The sequence below is a fragment of the Hemiscyllium ocellatum genome, chromosome 43, assembly GCF_020745735.1.
Source record: "Hemiscyllium ocellatum isolate sHemOce1 chromosome 43, sHemOce1.pat.X.cur, whole genome shotgun sequence".
NCBI lineage: Eukaryota > Metazoa > Chordata > Chondrichthyes > Orectolobiformes > Hemiscylliidae > Hemiscyllium > Hemiscyllium ocellatum.
Genome location: NC_083443.1, coordinates 12740328 through 12761446, shown reverse-complemented (window position 1 = coordinate 12761446; position 21119 = coordinate 12740328). Strand labels below are relative to the sequence as shown.

At 41.0% G+C, this 21119-nt stretch overlaps 1 protein-coding gene across 1 annotated transcript in view; it reads right to left on the bottom strand.

Moving 5' to 3' along the window:
• The window catches only part of sec31b (SEC31 homolog B, COPII coat complex component), an 87556-nt gene extending 68876 nt beyond the window's left edge, over nt 1–18680 (bottom strand). The window contains exons 1-4 of the mRNA XM_060854430.1: nt 18599–18680; nt 2726–2819; nt 1566–1689; nt 946–1132 (exon numbers count right to left, since the gene is read on the bottom strand). Coding sequence (XP_060710413.1) covers nt 946–1132; nt 1566–1689; nt 2726–2804 — 390 coding nt within the window. The 5' untranslated portion in view covers nt 2805–2819; nt 18599–18680. The remainder of the gene's footprint in view (nt 1–945; nt 1133–1565; nt 1690–2725; nt 2820–18598) is intronic.
• Nucleotides 18681–21119: the final 2439 nt, after the last annotated feature.

Genomic DNA, 21119 nt, shown 5'->3' with positions numbered 1-21119 from the left:
CGACTTTTTGGGCATAAGCCCTTCTTCAGGAATCAGAGATCTTCTGCTCCTTGGATGCTGCCTGACCTGCTGCGCTTTTCCAGCAACACATTTTCAGCTCTGATCTCCTGCATCTGCAGTCCTCACTTTCTCCTAGTATATTATGTTATTAAGTATTTCTAGGGAGTTAAAGTTATGCCAATTTCTCTCTTTTTTTGTGTTTGCATTTTGACTGCTGTAAGAATAAAGTTTGTTTTTCTTAAAGCCTAGTGATGGACCAATCAAATCACATCTGAAACCCAGTTCTTTACACTTGTCTTTAAAGAAAATAAAAAGTTAGAGTCTAGGCTATCTCTTTGATATTTTTTGAGGGGGTTTGGTCTGGTTCATAACATCCTGTAAAAATCTGCACCTCCAATGGCTAGTCCGCCTCACCTACAGATCCATGAACACCACAGTGCAATTTAGCATGGCCAATCCATTACTGAGCACGTGGGAAGGATTTATCTCTCTCTACACCGTCCAGCCTCTATCATGACTCTTTTTAACCTTCCCCTTTCTGACAAGGACACAGCAGTCCCAAGTTGCAGTAGGCTCCTTTCTGGAGTCCCATTTGCAAGCTGAATTGTACACAAGTCAGGATACAATGCAGGACAATGTAATACAACCCTAACTATAAGAAATGTTCATATGCTGGGTCTTTAACATTATAATCATGAATGGGATTGTGTTTGTAATTACCCAGCATTCATAAGTTAGACATTCATAAATCGGTGACCCCCTTGTATTCCCAACTCGCCCAATCTATCTACATAAATGAAGTTCCTTGTTGCTGAAATATGTCAAGACATATTTTTATCCAAAATTTCACAAAGGGAAATAATACCCTTTACCACAACAATGTAGGTGATCATTCAGGATTTGTTCCAGTGAAACTGCTTGCAAGAGGAAATGCAATCTCAATACCTGGAAAGGATTAAAATCCAGTCCTCGAACAGGACCTGCATGCTTCTCACTTTGTCCAATGATGGGATCCCTTCCCAATTCAAGAATCTGCTCTGCATTGTAAAGGGTGATGGTTCCCGTATCTCCACCTGCTGCTATGACTCCATTGGAGCTTGTGCCATAGTTACTCCAGATCAGCTTGTGAAATCTGTAACAGTTATCACATGATTTACTTTCCTTTCCCAAAATTCAACAATTAAACTTTTGCCCTCATCCTCATTACCATTAGTCCACCTGGCCACATATCATTTGCAAAATATGGATCACACTGGAGACTGGCCAATATAGTTACTTAATATTGTTCCAAAGGTGTATTAAACAATGGTGCGGCTGCAACTAACCTCTTTTAGACACAAGCGATCATTAGCTTGTGAATAAGGACCTACATTTCCATACACTAGAAGAAAAAGTGTAACAATGTACCCTAAATAGGAATATTCACACATACATTTTACCAGTAATAAATACAAGTTACCTCATGAATCTTAACCTCATTTGTTTATGTATAAATACAGACAATTAAAAAAATAAGTTGTCTAATTTTATTACCAAGCATTTAAGCACATGCATCGAGAACTCACCTACTGGTAGCAGGTAAGCTCCCTCGCAATTTTGCATCCAGTGAAGGATCTGAAAAATCGAGCTCATAGATCTCCAGCGCTGCACTTGTGCTAAAGGTAGCATCCAACTGTTGAGCTGAGGTACCTGCAGTGTCAAAATATGCTTCGAATAAAAACTGATACATTTATGTAATCATTCTCTAACGTTACTCTATTAAGGACACTGAGCTGTTCATAAATGCCATGAGACTTGTAACAGTAGATGCTGAGAGATTGTTTCCTCTGGTCAAGGAATGTAAAATGGTGAGGTCAGTCTTCAGATAAGGGGCCAATCATTTAAGACTGAGATGAAAAGAAGTTACTTCACTCAAGGGTCTATGGAATTCTCTACTCTAAAGGGTTGTGGATGCTCCACCACAGAATACATTGATCTATTTGTCTCCGGCTTCAATGTCTCTCGGGGACTCAAAGGATATGTGGAGGAGGCTGGAAGGTGGATTCAAAGCCCAAGATTGCAATGATTAATTTGAATGGCAGAGGAGGTTTATTGGGCCAAATTGTTACTCTGCTCCTCTATCTTAAGTCTTATACATAATCAGAGGTCTTTAAACATTGAGCTGAAAACCCATTCAAGCCATCAGGCATTGTACAATGCACAAAATCCTTTCTTGTCTAAAGGTTGTATTCAATTCAGCTCAATCTGTAAGTATAAACATCAGTTCTGGTTGTATGAACCCAGTCACAATTTCAATCCCAATGATTGGGGTGGCACCGAACGGTCCACAACTTGTCACCTTAAGGGAGGAAAAAGCTATAAATGAAATTGGTAAAGTCACATTCATGCAACAGTGGTTATCCATTTGATATTGGTGCTGAGGAAAACAGAAAGAACTTCACACTGTACCTGGAACAATCGATATTAATGAAGAATAATCAGTTGGAAAGTGAATCCATTTTCTAGTGCATTATCTCACTTTCTTCTAAATATATACTCCAAAAATTATCTTGTAAATTCACACAATGTAGGAATAAAACAAATATTATTTCTTAAAGCATAATTCCACACAAAGACATGAAGCATGCATTTCACTTCAATAATCACAATAATTAACGATTACTACTCATTCCAAAGCAGCAACAGTCTATCATAATTTCAGTTTCGATAAATTGTCTGAAGTTACCTGTAGCCAAATAGAGTGGATGGTGAGAAGCAGGACTCCAGGACTGAATGGCTGTCCTCTCAATCTCCTTGAGCTTCATGTTTTCTAAGTGACCCTATGAACAAATCAAAGCGATCATTAAAAAGCACCTGATGAGAGACAGCACACGATGTTCTGATAAAGAGTTAGTGGTTGCAAGCATGAACTGTTTCTCTCAGTATGCTGCTGCCAAAGTGCCAGCATTTCCCACCTTAATTTCAGATTTTTGGCATCTCTCATATTTTGCTTCAGCTACTAATGGAAGATCATGTGCAGCTGGAAAATCCAGTATAGTTTCAGGACTAGCCTTTCATAATTAAAAAAAATGTCAAATAAATTTTGAAAATTTTGAAATGTCACTGGCTGGATGCATGCATTTATAAGTTGATCATCAACTGCATGTATTGAAAGCTTTCTAAAAATAACTTTTCAAAGCAAAAGGACATTCGTATTACAGCTAAAATGTTGCATTTGAGGTGAGCACAAGCTGCTTGGCAGTGGCATCAAGGCTGAGGTCAGATGAAAAACACACTGTATTTGATCTAAGAATACAGAAGGAAACTGCCACGAAGCAAAAGCTCCCTCACTCTCTCAATTTTTTCCTCAAAAACTACGAGTTGAAAACCCACCACAAGACTTCAATGTTGCAACCATTAAGATAGAATTCTAAATCAACCCCACTCTCTCGGTGGAAAAGATAAAATTATCAGACAATACTGCGCCAATGAGAAACCCTGCAACTAGCAGCTATTAAACTTTTACAGATTTCTGCAATCTTACTTGAGTGTGTGAAATAAAACTAACTCATTGGCTAACTGGCTGGCTTACATCTTAGCTGAAAACGTGTTGCTGGTTAAAGCACAGCAGGTCAGGCAGCATCCAAGGAACAGGAAATTCGACGTTTCGGGCCGGAGCCCTTCATCAGGACCTTGATCCTGATTAAACTTTCCTGTTCCTTGGATGCTGCCTGACCTGCTGTGCTTTAACCAGCAACACATTTTCAGCTCTGATCTCCAGCATCTGCAGACCTCACTTTTTACTGGCTTACATCTTAGACCAACTTGTACACAGCAGTGTGATTATTAATTAAATTGGCCATGTCACCACCCTCTTAAATTTAAGCTCTGTTGTCATCAGCTGGAATTGAGAGGGGGGACAGTTCACCAGTCTTATCTTGGGCACAAGAATTTCATTTCAATGTAAAGACATGTGGAGAGAAATTAAGTTTGGAGCATGAGTTCCTGCGATTTAAATATTCATCAGCTTTCAACAGTCAAGTGGGATATCTGTATATTCAAGAGTGAACAGGGAAATACCATTTAAGCAGAGTGAAATCTATATAAACAAGCAAAAGAATACACTTATTGAGAAATCATAATTTGAATACAAGGGCATGTGTTTAAAAAAATGGAAGCCTCTTCAGTGCCCTGTAATGTGACATGAACCCAAGTTCCCGGTTGAGGCCCTCCCTATGGGTACCGAACTTAGCTATCAGCCTCTGCTCGGCCACTTTTCTTTGCTGCCTATCACGAAGTCCACCTTGGAGGATGGTCACCCGAAGGTCCGAGGCTGAATGTCCTGGACCATTGAAGTGTTCCCCAACTGGGAGGGAACCCTCCTGTCTGTTGATTGTTGTGCGGTGCTCATTCATCCGTTGTCGTAGCCTTTGCTCGGTCTCCCCAATGTACCATGCCTCCAAGCATCCTTGCCTGCAACGTATTAGACAACATTGGCTGAGTCACATGAGTACCTGCCATGTACAAGGTGAGGGGTATTCCCATGCGTAATAGTGGTATCTATGCCCACAATCTGACACGTCTTACAGCCTCCACCGTGACAGGGTTGTATGGAGTTGTCCTGAGAGGCGGGCAGTTTGCTACGAACAACGATCTGTTTGAGGTTTGGTGGTTGTTTAAAGGCAAGTAGTGGAGGTGTGGGGAAGGTCTTGGTGAGGTGCTCATCCTCCTTGATAACGTGTTGCTGGTCACGAAGAACATGGTGTAATTTTTCAGCTCCTGGGAAGTACTGAAAAATCAAGGGTACCCTGTCAGTTGCAGCATGTGTCTGTCTCCTGAGGAGGTCATTATGGTTCCTTGCTGCGGCACGTCGAAACTGGCGGTCGAGGAGTTGAGCATCATACCCCGTTCTTGTGAGGGCATCCTTGAGTACTTCCAGGTGTCCATCACGTTCTTCCTCATCTGAGCAGATCCAGTGTATGCGTAGGGCTTGTCCATAGGTAATGGCTATTTTAATATGTTTTGGGTAGAAGCTGGAGAGGTGTAGCATTGTGAGGATGTCTGTGGGTTTGCGGTAGAGTGTGGTGTTGAGGTGTCCATCCTTGATGGAGACGCATGTTTCTAAGAATGAGACAGATAGTCGAGAGTAGTCCATGGTGAGTTTAATGGCGAGATGAAACTTGTTGATGTCACGGTATAGTTTTATCAGTGACTCCTCGCCATGGGTCCAGAGGAAGAAAATGTCGTCAAAGTATCTGGTGCACAATGTTGGTTGGAGATCCTGCATAGAGAAGAAATCTTGTTCGAACCTGTGCATAAAAATGTTGGCATATTGGGGTGCAAATGTGGTCCCCGTGGTTGTTCCGTGTGTCTGGATGAAGAACTGGTTGTCAAAGGTGAAGACGTTGTGATCGAGGATAAAGCGGATGAGTTGTCGGATGGTGTTTGGAGACTGGCAGTTGTTGGTGTTGAGTACTGAGGCTGTTGCCCGCGATGCTGCTGTAGAGTGCGGAAACGTCCATTGTGACAAGGAATGTTCCCGGTTCAACGGTTCGTGGGTGCTGAGTTTCTGTAAGAAATCCGTAGTGTCGCGACAGAAGCTGGAGATCCCCTGTGCAATACGTTTCAAGATGCCTTCTACATAGCCGGAGAGATTCTCACATAGGGTCCCATTGCCCGACACAATGGGACGTCCCGGCGTGTTGGCTTTGTGTACCTTTGGAAGGCATTGTTACGTTGTACTTTGCTCAAAAACTGCATGCGTTCATGTAGAACTCTGAGCTCAAAAACTGCATGAATTTATGTAAAACTCTGTTATCTCACTTTTTAGATTAGAATCAATCTAAACATCATGGCATAGACAGAGAACACAGGGGCCAACACCTTCAACATATTGCCTAGCTATCACCATTGGTAACAGCTAACCCAAGAATGCAACTATAATTTAAAAAGTTTTGTGATTTACACACGAAAGTGAGACTATCACTGTATTCTAACAGATGAAAGGCTTAACAGAATCAATTTTTCAATGTATAATTCCAGTTACATCACACTGTAAATTCTTGCTATAAATTCTGTGTTACGATTGAGCCCTCCACTATCACCTGATGAAGGAGCGTCGCTCCGAAAGCTAGCGCGCTTCCAATTAAACCTGTTGGACTATAACCTGGTGTTGTGTGATTTTTAACTTTGTACACCCCAGTCCAACACCAGCATCTCCAAATCTTAATCTATAGGTTGCACCGTAGTCGGAATTGGCAGCCTTATTGAGATTGTATTATAGACCTCTTAATAGTCAGAGGGAAACTGAGAAACAAACTTGTAAGGAGATCTCAGCTATCTGTAAGAATAATAGGATGGTTATGGGAGGGGATTTTTAACTTTCCATACATCGACTGGGACTGCCATAGTGTTAAGGGTTTAGATGGAGAGGAATTTGTTAAGTGCGTACAAGAAACTTTTCTGATTCAGTATATGGATGTACCTACTAGAGAAGGTGGGAAATAAGGCAGGCAGGTGACTGAGGTGTCAGTGGGGGACCATAATTCTATTAGATTTAAAATAGTGATGGAAAAGGATAGACCAGATCTAAGAGTTAAAGTTCTAAATTGGACGAAGGCCAATTTTGATGGTATTAGGCAAGAACTTTCAAAGGCTGATTGTGGGCAGATGTTTACGGTATAGGAATGCCTGGAAAATGGGAAGCCTTCAGACATGAGATGATGAGAATCCAGAGAAAGTATATTTCTGTCAGGGTGAAAGGAAAGGCTGGTACGTATCGGGAATGCTGGATGACTAAGGAAATTTGAGGGCTTGGTTAAGAAACAGAAGGAAGCATATGTCAGGTATAGGCAGGATAGATCGAGGGAATCCTTAGAAGAGTATAAAGGCAGTGGGAACATACTTAAGAGGGAAATCAGGAGGGCAAAAAGGGGATATGAGATAGCTTTGGCAAACAGAATTAAGGAAATTCCAAGGGGTTTTTACAAATACATTAAGGACAAAAGGGTAACTAGCAAGACAATAAGGCCCCTCAAAGAATAACAAGACGGCCTTTGTGTGGAACCGCAGAAAATGGGGGAGATACTAAACGAGAAATTTGCATCAGTATTTACTGTGGAAGTGGATATGGAAGATACCGAAAGTAGCGAAATAGATGGTGACACTTTGCAAAATGTCCATACAACAGAAGAGGAAGCGCTGGATGTCTTGAACCGCATGAAAGTGGATAAAACCCCAGGACCTGATCAGGTGTACTCTAGAACTCTGTAGGAAGCTAGAGAAGTGACTGCTGGGCCTCTTGCTTAGAAATTTGTATCATCGATAGTCACGGGTGAGGTGCCGGAAGATTGGAAGGGCGGTAAAGACAAGCCAGGGAACTATAGACCAGTGAGCCTGATGTCAGTGGTGGGCAAGTTGTTGGAGGGAATCCTGAGGGACAGGATGTACATGTATTTGGAAAGGCAAGGACTGATTAGGAATAGTCAACGTGGCTTTGTGTGTGGGAAATCATGTCTCACAAACTTGATTGGGTTTTTTTGAAGAAGTAATAGAGAAGACTGATGAGCGCAGAGCGGTAGATGTGATCTATATGGGCTTCAGTAAGGCATTCAACAAGGTTCCCCATGGGAGACTAATTAGCAAGGTTAGATCTCACCGAATACAGGGAGAACTAGCCATTTGGATACAGAACTGGCTCAAAGGTAGAAAACAGAGGGTGGTGCTGGAGGGTTGTTTTTCAGACTGGAGGCCTGTGACCAGTGGAGTGCCACAAGGATCGGTACTTTTTGTCATTTATGCAAATGATTTGGATGTGAGCATAAGAGGTATAGTTAGTGAGTTTGCAGATGACACCAAAATTGGAGGTGTAGTGGACAGCGAAGGTGGTTACCTCAGACTGCAACAGGATCTGGACCAGATGGACCAATGGGCAGGGAAGTGGCAGATGGAGTTTAATTCAGATAAATGCGAGACGCTGCATTTTGGGAAAGCAAATCGTAGCAGGACTTATATAGTTAATAGTAAGGTCCTTGGGAGTGTTGCTGAACAAAGAGACCTTGGAGTGCAGGTTCATAGCTCCTTGAAAGTGGAGTCGCAGGTAGATAGGATAGTGAAGGCGGCATTTGGTATGCTTTCTTTTATTGGTCAGAGTATTGAGTACAGGGGTTGGGAGGCCATGTTGCAGCCATACAGGACATTGGTTAGGCCACTGTTGGAATATTGCGTGCAATTCTGGTCTCCTTCCTATCAGAAAGATGTTGTGAAACTAGAAAGGGTTCAGAAAAAATTTACAAGGATGTTGCCAGGGTTGGAGGATTTGAGTTATAGGGAGAGGCTGAACAGGCTGGGGCTATTTTCCCTGGAGCGTCGGAGGCTGAGAGGTGACCTTATAGAGATTTACAAAATTATGAGGGGCATGGTTAGCATAAATAGGCAAAGTCTTTTCTCTGGGGTTGGGCAGTCCAGAACTAGAGGGCAGAGATTTAGGATGAGAGGGGAAAGATACAAAAGAGACCTAAGGGGCAACGTTTTCACACAGAGGGTGGTACGTGTATGGAATGAGCTGCCAGAGGAAGTGGTGGAGGCTGGTGCAATTGCAACATTTAAGAGGCATTTGGATGGGTATACGAATAGGAAGGGTTTGGAGGGATATGGGCCGGGTGCTGGCAGGTAGGATTAGATTGGGCTGGGTTATCTGGCTGGCATGGACAGGTTGGACTGAAGGGTCTGTTTCCATGCTGTGCATCTCTATGACTCTATGACCACTTGCTTTAATGAATTTCACACATGCAGAACACCAACTCTGGTGTTTATGTTGCTACTCACAAACTCAGTTTCAGTGATCTGGCGGATCAGGATTTATTTTAGAAGCACCCATCTGTCACCAGGTAGTTTATCAGCACACTATGGGTAAAGAAAACATACTGACGTCTCGACATTAACACTCCTGTGGTATTCTTAACTGATTGCAATTCATTTTTCCCACCAGTGCTACAAGATCCAGTAACCATTAATATTTCACCAGAACAGTAAAGCAGTTCAAAATGCACCCTACAGATTCTAATTCAAGCTCAAAAGGACAATTTCTATCTTTCTAATCAACCTGTTCAGAGATGTTATTACACACTGCTGGAGCAGATAGAACTTGAACCCAGCCCTCCTGGTCCAGTGGTAGGGACACTACCACTATACCACAAGGGGGCCGTCAAAGAACAAATTCTATAACCATTGCACTGATTGTTTTTACAAAGCTCCAGCATTGTAATACATCAACTATTTTTTTTCTCTGCAAATTCAATAATTTGGCTTTGCAAAATGTGGTCAAGGGTTGTTAGTGTGGTGGAGGGAGCACAGAGAAGATTGGCCAGCAAGATATCCTGAAAACAAAATTCAAAGGAAAGTTTTAGGCAGTTTTTGATGATCCTAGGAGGAGAGTGTTCATAGAAAAGTAGTTGTAAGTTCCATTTGCTCATGTCTCTGCGATTATTAAATTGAAAGTTAACGAACATTTAAGATACAGACTTCATGAAAACAGTGTCTGCAAAACATTGCAGAAAGCCACTTTTCCAGAAGCTAGTTATGCTCCAGCCCTTGAGCACATAAAAAAGTCATGCAATGCTTGTGCAGCATTTAAATTCATAAATTGACACAGCTCATTCCAAAATGTGAACTAAAATAGGAAAACGTTGTTCATTTACTGCATTATAAATGTCAATAAATAGGCTGAAAAGTTTCACAGGGATATTCAGGTTGATATTGATCACTGACTCATGGGTATGTAATCAAGTAACCAGAAAGGACAGAGACCAAGGGCCTGAATTGAAACTGCAACATAACTTATGTCAAAGTCACATGGAACAAGCCGTCCTTTTTCAACTGAGAGGAGACTGTTAACAAGATCAGAAATAGTGGGAAGGTGCAATTTGAAGTTCCTCAGGGAATCACTGATAAATTACTGTCACAGTTTTATCTTTGAGCAAGCATATTACTTTCAAGGAATCAGTGGTCCGATCAGATGGATAGACAGAGCTGATTTGTGGCATTGTTCTGATCCCAAGCTGACTTCAAGGCTAAGTCTTCACTGCTGAAGTCAGTTCTAATCCACTACAAATTGTCTCACTGCTTGTGGCATAAAGGATGAAAGAGATACCAGTGAGCTGAGTCACCTTGCTAGTGTTGCAGTGATGTGGGCGAACACAAGTAATTCTCTCCATTAACAGGCTGCTGATCAAAGCCAGCCTGTCAGAAATGCTGAATGAAGTGCCTGTTTGATAAGAAGTTAACACAAGTACTTCTAGCATAAATAGAACTGCATCCTTTACTAACTAAGACAAAAACATTGTGAAGTTCCCTGTGATTTTGCCTCCAATATTATATCTTGAATGATGTTTTAAAAGTCAAATATTGGAAAACACTGACCGGAAACTAAATATAGCGCTGAATTATGAAAAGTAACACAGGATTATAATTATGTGGTACAACATTCCTAGACGAGCAGGATGTGGCACTTAAGTATATGCAACACAATAGGAGATTCACATGTATCTCACTTTTATCAATCTTTCAGTAAATTATATAGAATAGGGCCATTTAGTCCAATTGAATAAACCTTCACAGTCAAGTAACAAATCCTGTATTCCCTTTCTAAAGTACTAAGTTGGCTTCCCCTTAAATACAACTATCCTATTCACATCACATACTCCTTCCTGCTGACTTCCAATGCTGCACTGAAACATTTATTTCTTCCCATGCTTGAATGTGTGAGACAGTTAGATTCCCAGAGAAATGCAATATCAAAGCCATAATACCTGAAGACTCAAATGCTCTCTGAATTAACAGATTTTACAGGGTTTTGGCAAGACCACACCTGGAGTAGACTCATAGTTTGTCTTCTGGCTGGGAAATCTGGAACAATGAATTAAGAACAATGACATGGTCTTAGAATATGACGCCGATCATTTACATGGGAACCTGGAAATAGGAAGAGAAGTCCATTTGGCCCATTGAGCCTGCTCTGTCATTCAACTATTACAATCTCAATGTCATTTCCTGCATTATTCCCATATCTCTTGATGTCTTTGATAAATTTCTCGATATTAATCTCTGCCTTGGACATACTTAATGGCTGAGCATCTATAACCCTTGGGGAAGAGAATTCCAAAGATTCATCCACCTTCAGTGAAAAAAATCTTTGTCTCAGTCCTAAATGGCTTACCTCTTCCTCTGAGACTATGTGCCCTAGTTTCTCCAGCCAGGGGGATCATCTTTCTTACATCTACCCTGTAGAATTTTGTGTGTTTCAATGATAGCATCTCTCATTCTAAATTCTACAGAATGCAGACCCAGTCTCCTCATCCTGGAGGGCCATCTTGTCATCTCATGAATTAGTCTGATGAACTCCCTCAAGGGGAAGTATATTCTTCTTTAGCATGGAGATGAGGACAAATTTCTCAGCGATTGTAAATCTTCAGAACTGTTTATCCAGAGGCTTGTGGAAAAACTTAAGTTCAGATTCACAGATTTTTGGTTTTTCGGGCAATACTGGCTTTTGCATGAAAGGTAGAAAGTGTTATTAAGGCAAATGATCAGCCATCATTGTAATCATTGGTGTAGAAGAGGGTGTCCAATCTACCCCTGCTCATAACAGTATAGACCAGAAGTGGGGAGCCTTTTCATGTTGGAAGGCCGCATTATGTTAGTTGTAATCTAATAAGGCCACATCCAAGAAACTTCAATGATATATTCTTCAAAATTCACATTATTTTGTAAATAATCTAATTACTATGTACTAACTAACCAAAAAAAATGAAAAAAAATTGTTAATTCTGAAGTTAACTAATCTTTTAATGACTTTGTTGTGACTGCTTTTTGTAGGAAAGTATTTGAATATTTGGTTGCAGTATGGAGGTCTGCAGTTTTAGCTGATCCTCTAGATGGGTATCCATCATTTGTGACCTTAAGGGCATCTTGATTTTGGTTAAGTAGGAGAATGTAGATTCGCAGCAATAAGAGGTTGAAAAGCAAGAAAGCATTTTCCGTGCATATTGCTGAAGGCATGGGTATTCCATTGCATTTTTCCATATTTCAATCGGATCTTTCTGAGCGTCAAATAAGGACTTTAAAATGTCATCTTCTAAGAGCTCAATTAATTCCATCTGTAGTTCTTTAGAAGCCTTATGACTCACCAATTTTTGAATTGTGACGGTCAGTCTGAGAGGATTATTTCCTTGAATTTACTATTACTCTCTGGTATTTTAAATACATTCATTTTAAGATTTTAAAAATAAAAGATTTGTTCTGCAAAATTTGGATTCATTCAAAAGGCTCCACACAATGGCCTAGAAGGCCGCAGGTTCCCCAGCCCTGGTATAGACAAAGTTCTCATATCTAGCTTGAACAGCAATCAGCCTTTGAAGTTCAAATGTTTACTCATCAACACACACGTCCAATTTCAGCAGAATGTATTATTTAACTAAACAATCTACTACTCCTACTCTTATACAGTTTATGATTGACCATTTACCAGCAGTTTAAAAACTTTTATGTGATAACGTTCCTGCCCATCATGGGTCCCCCACTACAGGCCATTCTGCTATAATGCGAAAGTTGTGTTTCTCTGCAACCCCTGTGCTATAGAAAATCATACTGTACAAGATCGCCATACCCATTCAGTAGAAAGTTTGTGTTGTCCAGACAATGTTCACAATTTGTGTTAACAAAACGTGCTTTATGCCAGAATGACCCGTACCTTCGTTTCTATGTTTGTAAAATGCACAGTCTCACACTTCCACATTACAGCCTCAAACTTTGATTTGATTCATTTGCTACAAATGCTCAGATAACAAAATAATTGGAGAAAAACAGCAAGCTAACCATTTTATGTCAACCGCTAAATCATTTATTAACACAACCACCTCACTGAAATAAGAGGAACCATTACTATAGGAGAAAGTTGGCCGTCAAATCATTCAAATTAATTTAAAACCTTTTAAGCTGCTTTTCTCCACAATAATTTAAATTTTTAATATTCAAAATGAAGATGACAAGTTTTCTGCCAGCATCTTGCATTTATTTAAAGCTCCACTCTTAAAGGAAAACAGTATCCTTGCCCTTTAAAATGACGAAATATAGGTATAAAATGGAGAACCAAGGGACACAATCTCAGAATAAAGGCAGGCCATTTATGATAGCGAGGAGGTAGAATGTCTTCACTCAGAGGATTATGAATTTTTGAATTTTTATCCAGAGGGCTGCACAGCCTCAGCGGAGTGCACTCTAGACAGAGATCAATAGATTTCTAGGTTTTAAAGATATCAAAGAGATACTGGGTTCATGGAGGAAAATGGTGCTACGCAGCTCAGCAATGACCATATTAAATGGCAAAGCAGGCTCAAGGGACCAACCTGCTCCCATTTCCCCACATACTCTGTGCATAGGAAATGAAAGGGAAATGGAGGAACTACAATTGTGATCAAGGAGGTGGGTTAGAAGAAAGGTTTTGAAATTAGGTACAACAAAAGGTGAACAGATAGGCTTGTTAAAAACAAAAGCAAAAGCACTGTAGTTAAAAAAGGTAGTCGTCAATGGTGGAGAGAAGCGATGTTCCCCGATAATTAACCACATCTGGTTTCTTTGGAATCCAGATGTGGATAATTATTACATTCATTATTTGTAAATTAAAAATTAAATACTTTAACAAACACTGTTGTTAGGCATCTGATCCAAATACTCATTGACATGTCATGGACATGTGAGTTTTATCCATTTTTGTGCAGAAATTAAAACAGCAAGATGAAAGGCAAACACAAAAATGTTTGCTGACCATTGCACATGCTTTACTTTCATGGTTACTGGCCATCTGCTGGAATGGTGTATAATGAGTAAAAGCTTCAGATTTTGGCTGGTACGGGTAACTACTAAAATTGGATAGGGTGAGGAACTATTATTGATAGCAGGTAGTTGTTGCTTTAAACTAGGAGAATGCCACCTTAATCAATAATGAATTAATCCAACATAACACATCATGTTGTCACACAACCTATGATGTGAATGAAGAACAAGGGCAGGGTCAGCACATCACTTTGTAAAGTAACGGTAATTATTCTGCTGAAGTCCAAGTACGGCTCCTAAGACAAAAACCAAAGCCCTGCTTAACATACATATGTACAATAAATTTATACCAGATTCCCAATCTCTGGTAGAAGAGACAGATTTGCAAGGTGCATATTAACATTGGAAGCGGTTTAATTAGTAAATAAAAACACATTCACATGTAATGTGTAAGGCAATTTCTAACTAAATTAGTGCACAAGGAGAGAACAGTGTCACCATTGTCAAGCGCGTGACTAGTCAGCAAATTCTGCTGACCAAGATTGTCAATGTCTAAGGCTAAAATTACTAAGATACAATGGAAAACGTGGGCAATGAAAGTGCAGGTTACCAGAATGAGTGAAGTTATTTCAAATAAGCTGGACCTTGTCAATGGTAAACATGGGGAGGATGGGTAGGAGGGCATTGAATGAGCTAAGGATTTAAGGATGGGGCAAGAGTTTTGATAGCAGCAGAAGACATGTCTCAGAAGCACCTACATTGCAGAGGTTTAGTTACAAATGGGAAGTGGACAAACCTGTTTAATTTGGATGGGGAGTAAACTGCACACAAAAGCTGAAAGACTGGTCCTTCAGGAACATTGATGAACATTTTTATTTTTCTATATAAATACAGTATAGATAAATATTTAACTACAACAAAGTCCAAATAAATGCACAAGAGAGAAAGCTATTTCTTGCTATTAGACGTCTTCCTGATCTGGACATAATCTTGCCACACCCCTCAACCCTAACCCTAACCACTCCTTGTTACAACCAACTAGTAAACATCCAGCTGACCACAACATTATTCTGCATGTGGGGCTGACCAAGAGAAATCAGTAATATAATTGGTACTGAACAACTTAATAGCAGTTTGCAAAGTTGAGCTGTTTTGTATTTAAACCATTAAGACATCTGGCTAATTTTGCCATTTGGTACAAAAGAAAATGAAGCAGAGGTGCCCATGTTTACTAGTTCCAAGTTGGATGCTTACAAAGTACGTGGCAAATGTGCCAGCATTCTGACATGCTTTTTAAAGTTCCTTACATAAAATTCAGCACTGTTGCAAAAATAAACCAACCTGACATTAGCAAAGAACATCCAAACTATGCACAAATTTTACAATCACCTCACATTTAAGCCAATCCAACTGATACACCAGATATACTATTGCACAACAATCAACAGAAGATATTTTCTGATAACTTTGTAAAGATGTCAACCAGAGCACAGAAATGCTCCATTACACTAGAATATCCCTGGAAACAGCAGATTAGCCTGGAAATTTGCCAATATTAATAAAAAAATCTATGCACATGAATCATAGTAGGCACATATATTAAAAAAAAGTCTTGGGTTTGGGTCTAACCAGTACAATATAACACAGCCCCATCAGGGAAACAACTAAGATATCATATCCAAAGGATGAGGATCAAGGAGGTTGCCAGAAGTATTTTTACAACTGTAATGGGGAGATGTTTTTCACAGCAGCAAAAAGATTTGCCCTTACATTACACTTTTCACAACCCCAGGTATTTCAAGGCGATTTCCAGCCTGTCAAATACTCTGAAGTGCAGTCACTCATGTGACGAGGAAACATGTCAACAAATTGGCAGACAGAAAGGGCCACAGCAATGTAATAATGACAGTAAAGCTGTTTTGGTAACGATAATTGAAGGGAACAAATTGGTCAGCAAACAAATTGTCAGAAAAATCTCTGGCTCTTTCTCCACTTGGGAGGCTTTACATCAGGTTTTCCAAAAATATTTTTCAATGTGATCCCTTTTTAACACTTGGAAATTAACAGGATCTCAGATACCCAACAAAAAAGTAACATATTTACACTCAGAATATAATTACTCAAGTTTGCATTTTATAACTCATTAATTAACATTACATACTGTGAGAGAATAGAATTTTAAAACATTTTCACAAAATGATTTATGTCAGAGATTTCTGTCAGCAACAGAAAGCTGTGAGGACCTTCTCCATTCTCCAACGCACACTAACTCCTCGTTCCTCCCCACCACACTCGGTAAACAGCCCTGCTCTCTTCCCATATCTCTCACCGTGCACGTTATCAACCTCTCTTCCCTTCCAAACACACACACAATCAAACCCACTTTCATCCTTCCACCAAAAGCAGAGGGATCAGCCCCTTTTCCCTCCCCTGCAAACAGTATTAAATAAACTGATGGCAGGCAGTGAGGAATCGTGACAGTTCAGCCAAACCAAGGCCGAGGGTAGCTGCAGCCCTACATGTGACTTTAAACAGTCTTTAGAAGAAGGGAAAAACAGTGACCAGGATGCCAAGGTCAAATCTAGTAAAAACATTCAAATACGGAAAAATGGGGGGGCGGGGAAAAGAAACAATGACTCAGGTGCTAAATGTGCTGTTCATAAGTCCATTCACTGTCTCAGTAACCCCACTTCACCACCCATACCAGCCCCCTGTCATTTGGGAACTGCTGTTGAAAGCACAGATCCAGCTTAGGCCTCAGGTTAATGTCTCAATTGAAAGGTAGCACCTCAAAATGCAACACACTCTCAGCATTGCACTGGAATATCAGAAAGAGGTTTGTAGGAATCAAAAATTAGTTATTAAACACTAATCAAAAACTAACCAGTTTAGATATTGGAATAGTGGAATGATCAATGTGCAGTCAACTTCTATTCATTTGAAATAATTTTAAGATGGAAAAAATCAGATTCAGTTATTGGTAATTAGCAATTTAAAGAAAGTACAAGTTATCATCTGCCCCAAACATCATGATCCAGTAATGAGCACTATCTCAAGAGGCACTTTGCAAAACAAAAATCCACATCTGAGGCACAACAATGGAGTGCACTACAATGCAGTACAAAACAGCTCAGAGGAGAACGATTGTATCTTGGGCAGAGTCTCCAGGAGGGGGCTGAAAAACAGGAGATTTGGACCACAGGAGCATCAGAAAAATCTCTAGCAAGGAAAGGAAGACACAGGCACCTCACAGGAAGGGAGCACAGAAACTGGAAGCTTGGCCTTTCAAGGTAAGAGTCAATGCAGGGATTGCAGACAAATAACTGGGAAAGAGCAGGAACAATGACCCTGGGTAAGAGAACACAAATCTTGATAGGTCTTTGGGAGCACAGAAAACATCTCAGGAACAAGCAGGACAAATGGACATTGACATGTCTGAGGAAGATGGAGATGAAGAAAACCCGACCAACTTAAAACATTAACTCTGACTCTCCCCCCCAGTTGGATGAATGCTTTTAGGCATGTTTTTATTTAGCCTCATTCATGACTCAAAACATTCTAGAGCAAATTACGTAGTTCTGAAGTATTCTAATGTTATAAATGTGGCAACGATTTACACAAATCAAAGTTCCATGCACAGCAACATAACTGACTAGATCATGTTCTGGGTGAAAGCAAAATACTGTGGATGCCAGAGTCCTGAAGTACACAATAACAGAGAAACTCAGTAGGTCTGGCAACATTGTGGAGAGAGAAATACAGTTAATATTTTGCATCTAATAACTCTTTTAGCAACAAAGAGTCATTGAAATCAAAACACTAATTTGTTTCTCTCCACAGATAATGTTAGACCTGCTGAATTTCTTCAGCATTTGTTTTTGTTTCACTTGTTTTGGGAACTGGTTGAAGGGACATGTTGGCCAAGACATCAGGATTGCAACCGAGATTGCAAACAAGGACTGAATTTAATAACTCATTGGAGATTATAGTAACACCAAGCATGCCATATGCCTCAGAATTACATGATGCATCATGCTAGGTTGTGTCTGGAGACAGATTTAAGGTAACAATCTTCTGACTCAGACACAAATGCTCCACCATGTGAGCATAAAGGTGACATCTTGAACAAGTCTTATTGGAGAGACAGTGAACAGGCAGAGTGCCTGGACAGCTGAAGGCACAGTCAACAAACATGGCAGGTTATGGTGGAAAAAGAGATGGAAAGAGTTCAAAGAGGAGCACAGAGACAGGGGAGATTGGGTGGACAAGGCCGCAGGGTGATCGATGAGGAAACAATTAAGGACTTATAAGTCTGAAGCACTGGGTAAGTGAATCGACAAATGGAAGAAGGGGTGTCGCTGGTGAGCAGGACCTGCTATGGGATAGGATACAGGCAACAAGTGATTTAAGTTAAAGTGCAGAATACAAAAGGATGGGGAGGTCTGCTGGGTCACGTCGAGTTTGAATGTGGTTGTGAGTTTCAGCAACAGAGGGCCCTGAGTCACTGAGGCAAAGGTAACCCTGAGCAAAAGTGGGGGCTGCAGACTGAAGCCTGTCAGGGAGTAAGGAGCAGCCGGTATAGAGGGATCCGGCCAGTGCTCCCAGACCGCCCTCCCTCCACGCCGTGCTGTCACAGGGCACCGTGCCCGACTGCAGCCTCCCCTCCAGACTGGGCCTGCAGCTTCAGGCTCCGCCGGCTGCTCTGAAGACTCCCTCCTCAGCACCTAAACCGTGCGACGAAACCCTGAATTCAGGCTCCATCGGCGAGTACTTGCTCGCGGCTGCTTACCGTGAGAGGAGGCTGCCTATAAAACCCGCGGCGGACACGCCACCGAGTCCCCGCTCACACTGTGTTCACCGACGTGGCAACTGCGCCGGCGCCAAAACTCCTCACACCCATCCGCGGGGCACGTGATCAAAGGGCGGGGCCCCGTTGGCCTGGATGCCATCTTGGTAAAGGAGGCAGGGACGGCAGTGAAGTGAGACATGCCACCATCTTTCTAAAGAAAATCGTCAAGTGCGCGGAGAGTCGCCATCTTGCTAAAGTTTTTTTAAAAAAAATCACTCAGCATTAGGTTATAGTCCAACAGGTTTATTTGGAAGCACGAGCTTTCGAGCGCTGCTCCTTCAACTTAGAAGTAGCGCTCGAAAGCTAGTGCATTCAAATAAACCTGTTGGACTATAACCTAGTGCTGTGTGATTTTTAACTTTGTCCACCCCATTCCTACACCGGCATCTCCAAACCATCTTGCTAAAGGCCGTTCTGAAGAAGGGTCACTTTTTTCTGAAACACTAATTCTGCTTTCTGTCCACACATACTGACAGACAGTCCGGGTTTCTCCAGTTATTTCTATTTTTGTTTCCAAAGGAAGGCACCGCTATTGGAGTTGGTGAGTTAACACCATCTTCCTCAAGAAATTAGTGATCCGTTCAGTCCACCACCAGCACCATCCCAAACAAACCAAAAAAAATCATACCCCTCATGATTTTATCAACCTCTATAAGTCACCTTTCAGCCTCCAATGCTCCAGGGAAAACAGTGTCAGCTTGTTCAGCCTCTCCCTATAGCTCAAGCCCTTCAACCTTGCAAGATCCATATAAATCTTTTAGGAACCCTTTCAAGTTCTACAGCAGGGAGACCAGAATTGCATGCAGTATTCCAATAGTGGTCTAACCAATGTCCTGTACAGCTGCAGCATGCCTTTGCAACTCCTATACTCAATGCATTGACCAATGAAGACAAGCATACCAAACACCTTCTTCACTCTCCTAACTTCCTGTAACTACACTTTCAAGGAGCAATGATCTGGCATTCCTAGGTGTCTTTGTTCAGCAACACTCCCCAGAATCTTACTATTAAGTCTTGCTCTGATTTGCCTTTCCAAAGTAGCACCTCACATTCGTCTAAATTAAACTCCATCTGCCTCTTCTCGGCCCATTGGCCCATCTGATCAAGATTCCGTTGTACTCTAACCTTCTTTACTGTCCACTACACCTCCAATATCGGTGTCATCTGCAAACTTACTAACTATATCTCCTATGTCCACATCCAAATCATTTACATAAAAATATAAATACAAATCATTTATACAAAGATCCAGCTCTGAACCTTGTGGCTGTTCACAGGCCTCCAGTCTGAAAAACAGCCCTCCACCAGCACCCTCTGTCTTCTACCTTTGAGCTAATTCTGTATCCAAATGGCTAGTTCTTCCTGTCATAGAGTTTTCACGGCACGGAAAGAAGCCTTTCAACGTACTGTGTCCAGACCAAACAACACCAAGTTGTAATCCAACAGTTTATTTAAAATTGCAAGCTATTGGAGCTCAGCTCCTTCCTCATGCATGGTATGTGAGATATAAAGCACATTGTTGATTTTCAGAAAAAAGCCTATCTGGTTCACTAATGTCATTTAGGGAAGGAAACTCTGCTTCTTACCTGATCTGGCCTATGTGTGACTCCAGATCCACAGCAACATGGTTGATACCTAAGTGTCCTCTTGGCAATTAGGATTTGGAAATATAATTCTGTGACAGTCACATCCTAGGAATGAAAAACATCCTCAAATCTCTTCTAATTTTCTTTTTTTGTAAATGTTAAACTGTGCCCCCTAGTAATAGGAACTCAAGGGAAAAGTTTCTTCTTATCTAGCATATCTATAGCCCTTATAATTTTGTACACCTCAACCAGATTTCTACCCCCGCAACCAACACCGCCTTCTCTGCTGTAACAAAACAATCCTATCCTATCTAGTTTCATACCTGAATCACTCCAGCCTAAGCAACATCCTGGCAAGTCTCTCTGCACGGTCTGTAATATAATCATGACCTTCCCATCGTGTGGTGACGAAACTTGCACATACCCACCAGCTGTGGCCTAATTTATATTAAACACAGATCCATGACAATCTCCTTGATCTTGTATTCAATGCCCTGACTACTAAAGTTAAAAATCACACAACACCATGTTATAGTCCAACAGGTTTATTTGTAAGTACAAGCTTTCGGAGCATTGCTCCTCTGTCAGCTGGCTAGGAAGGCAGGATCATAGGACACAGAATTTAGAGTAAAAGATCAAAGTGTCATACAACTGATGCCATGTATTGAATAAACCTAGATTGCTGTTAAATCTTTAATCGCTCAGAATGGGGTCGCAAGTTTTGCTACATTAATATGTAAATCCCAGAACTTCATTTGAGTCACATTCCCAAGATAACTTAAGGTAGCATCTTGACTAATAAAGGCAAGTATCTTACGTGCTTTCTTAACCACAAAAACAAACTGACACTGAAACACTTGAGATATGTGGGCAAA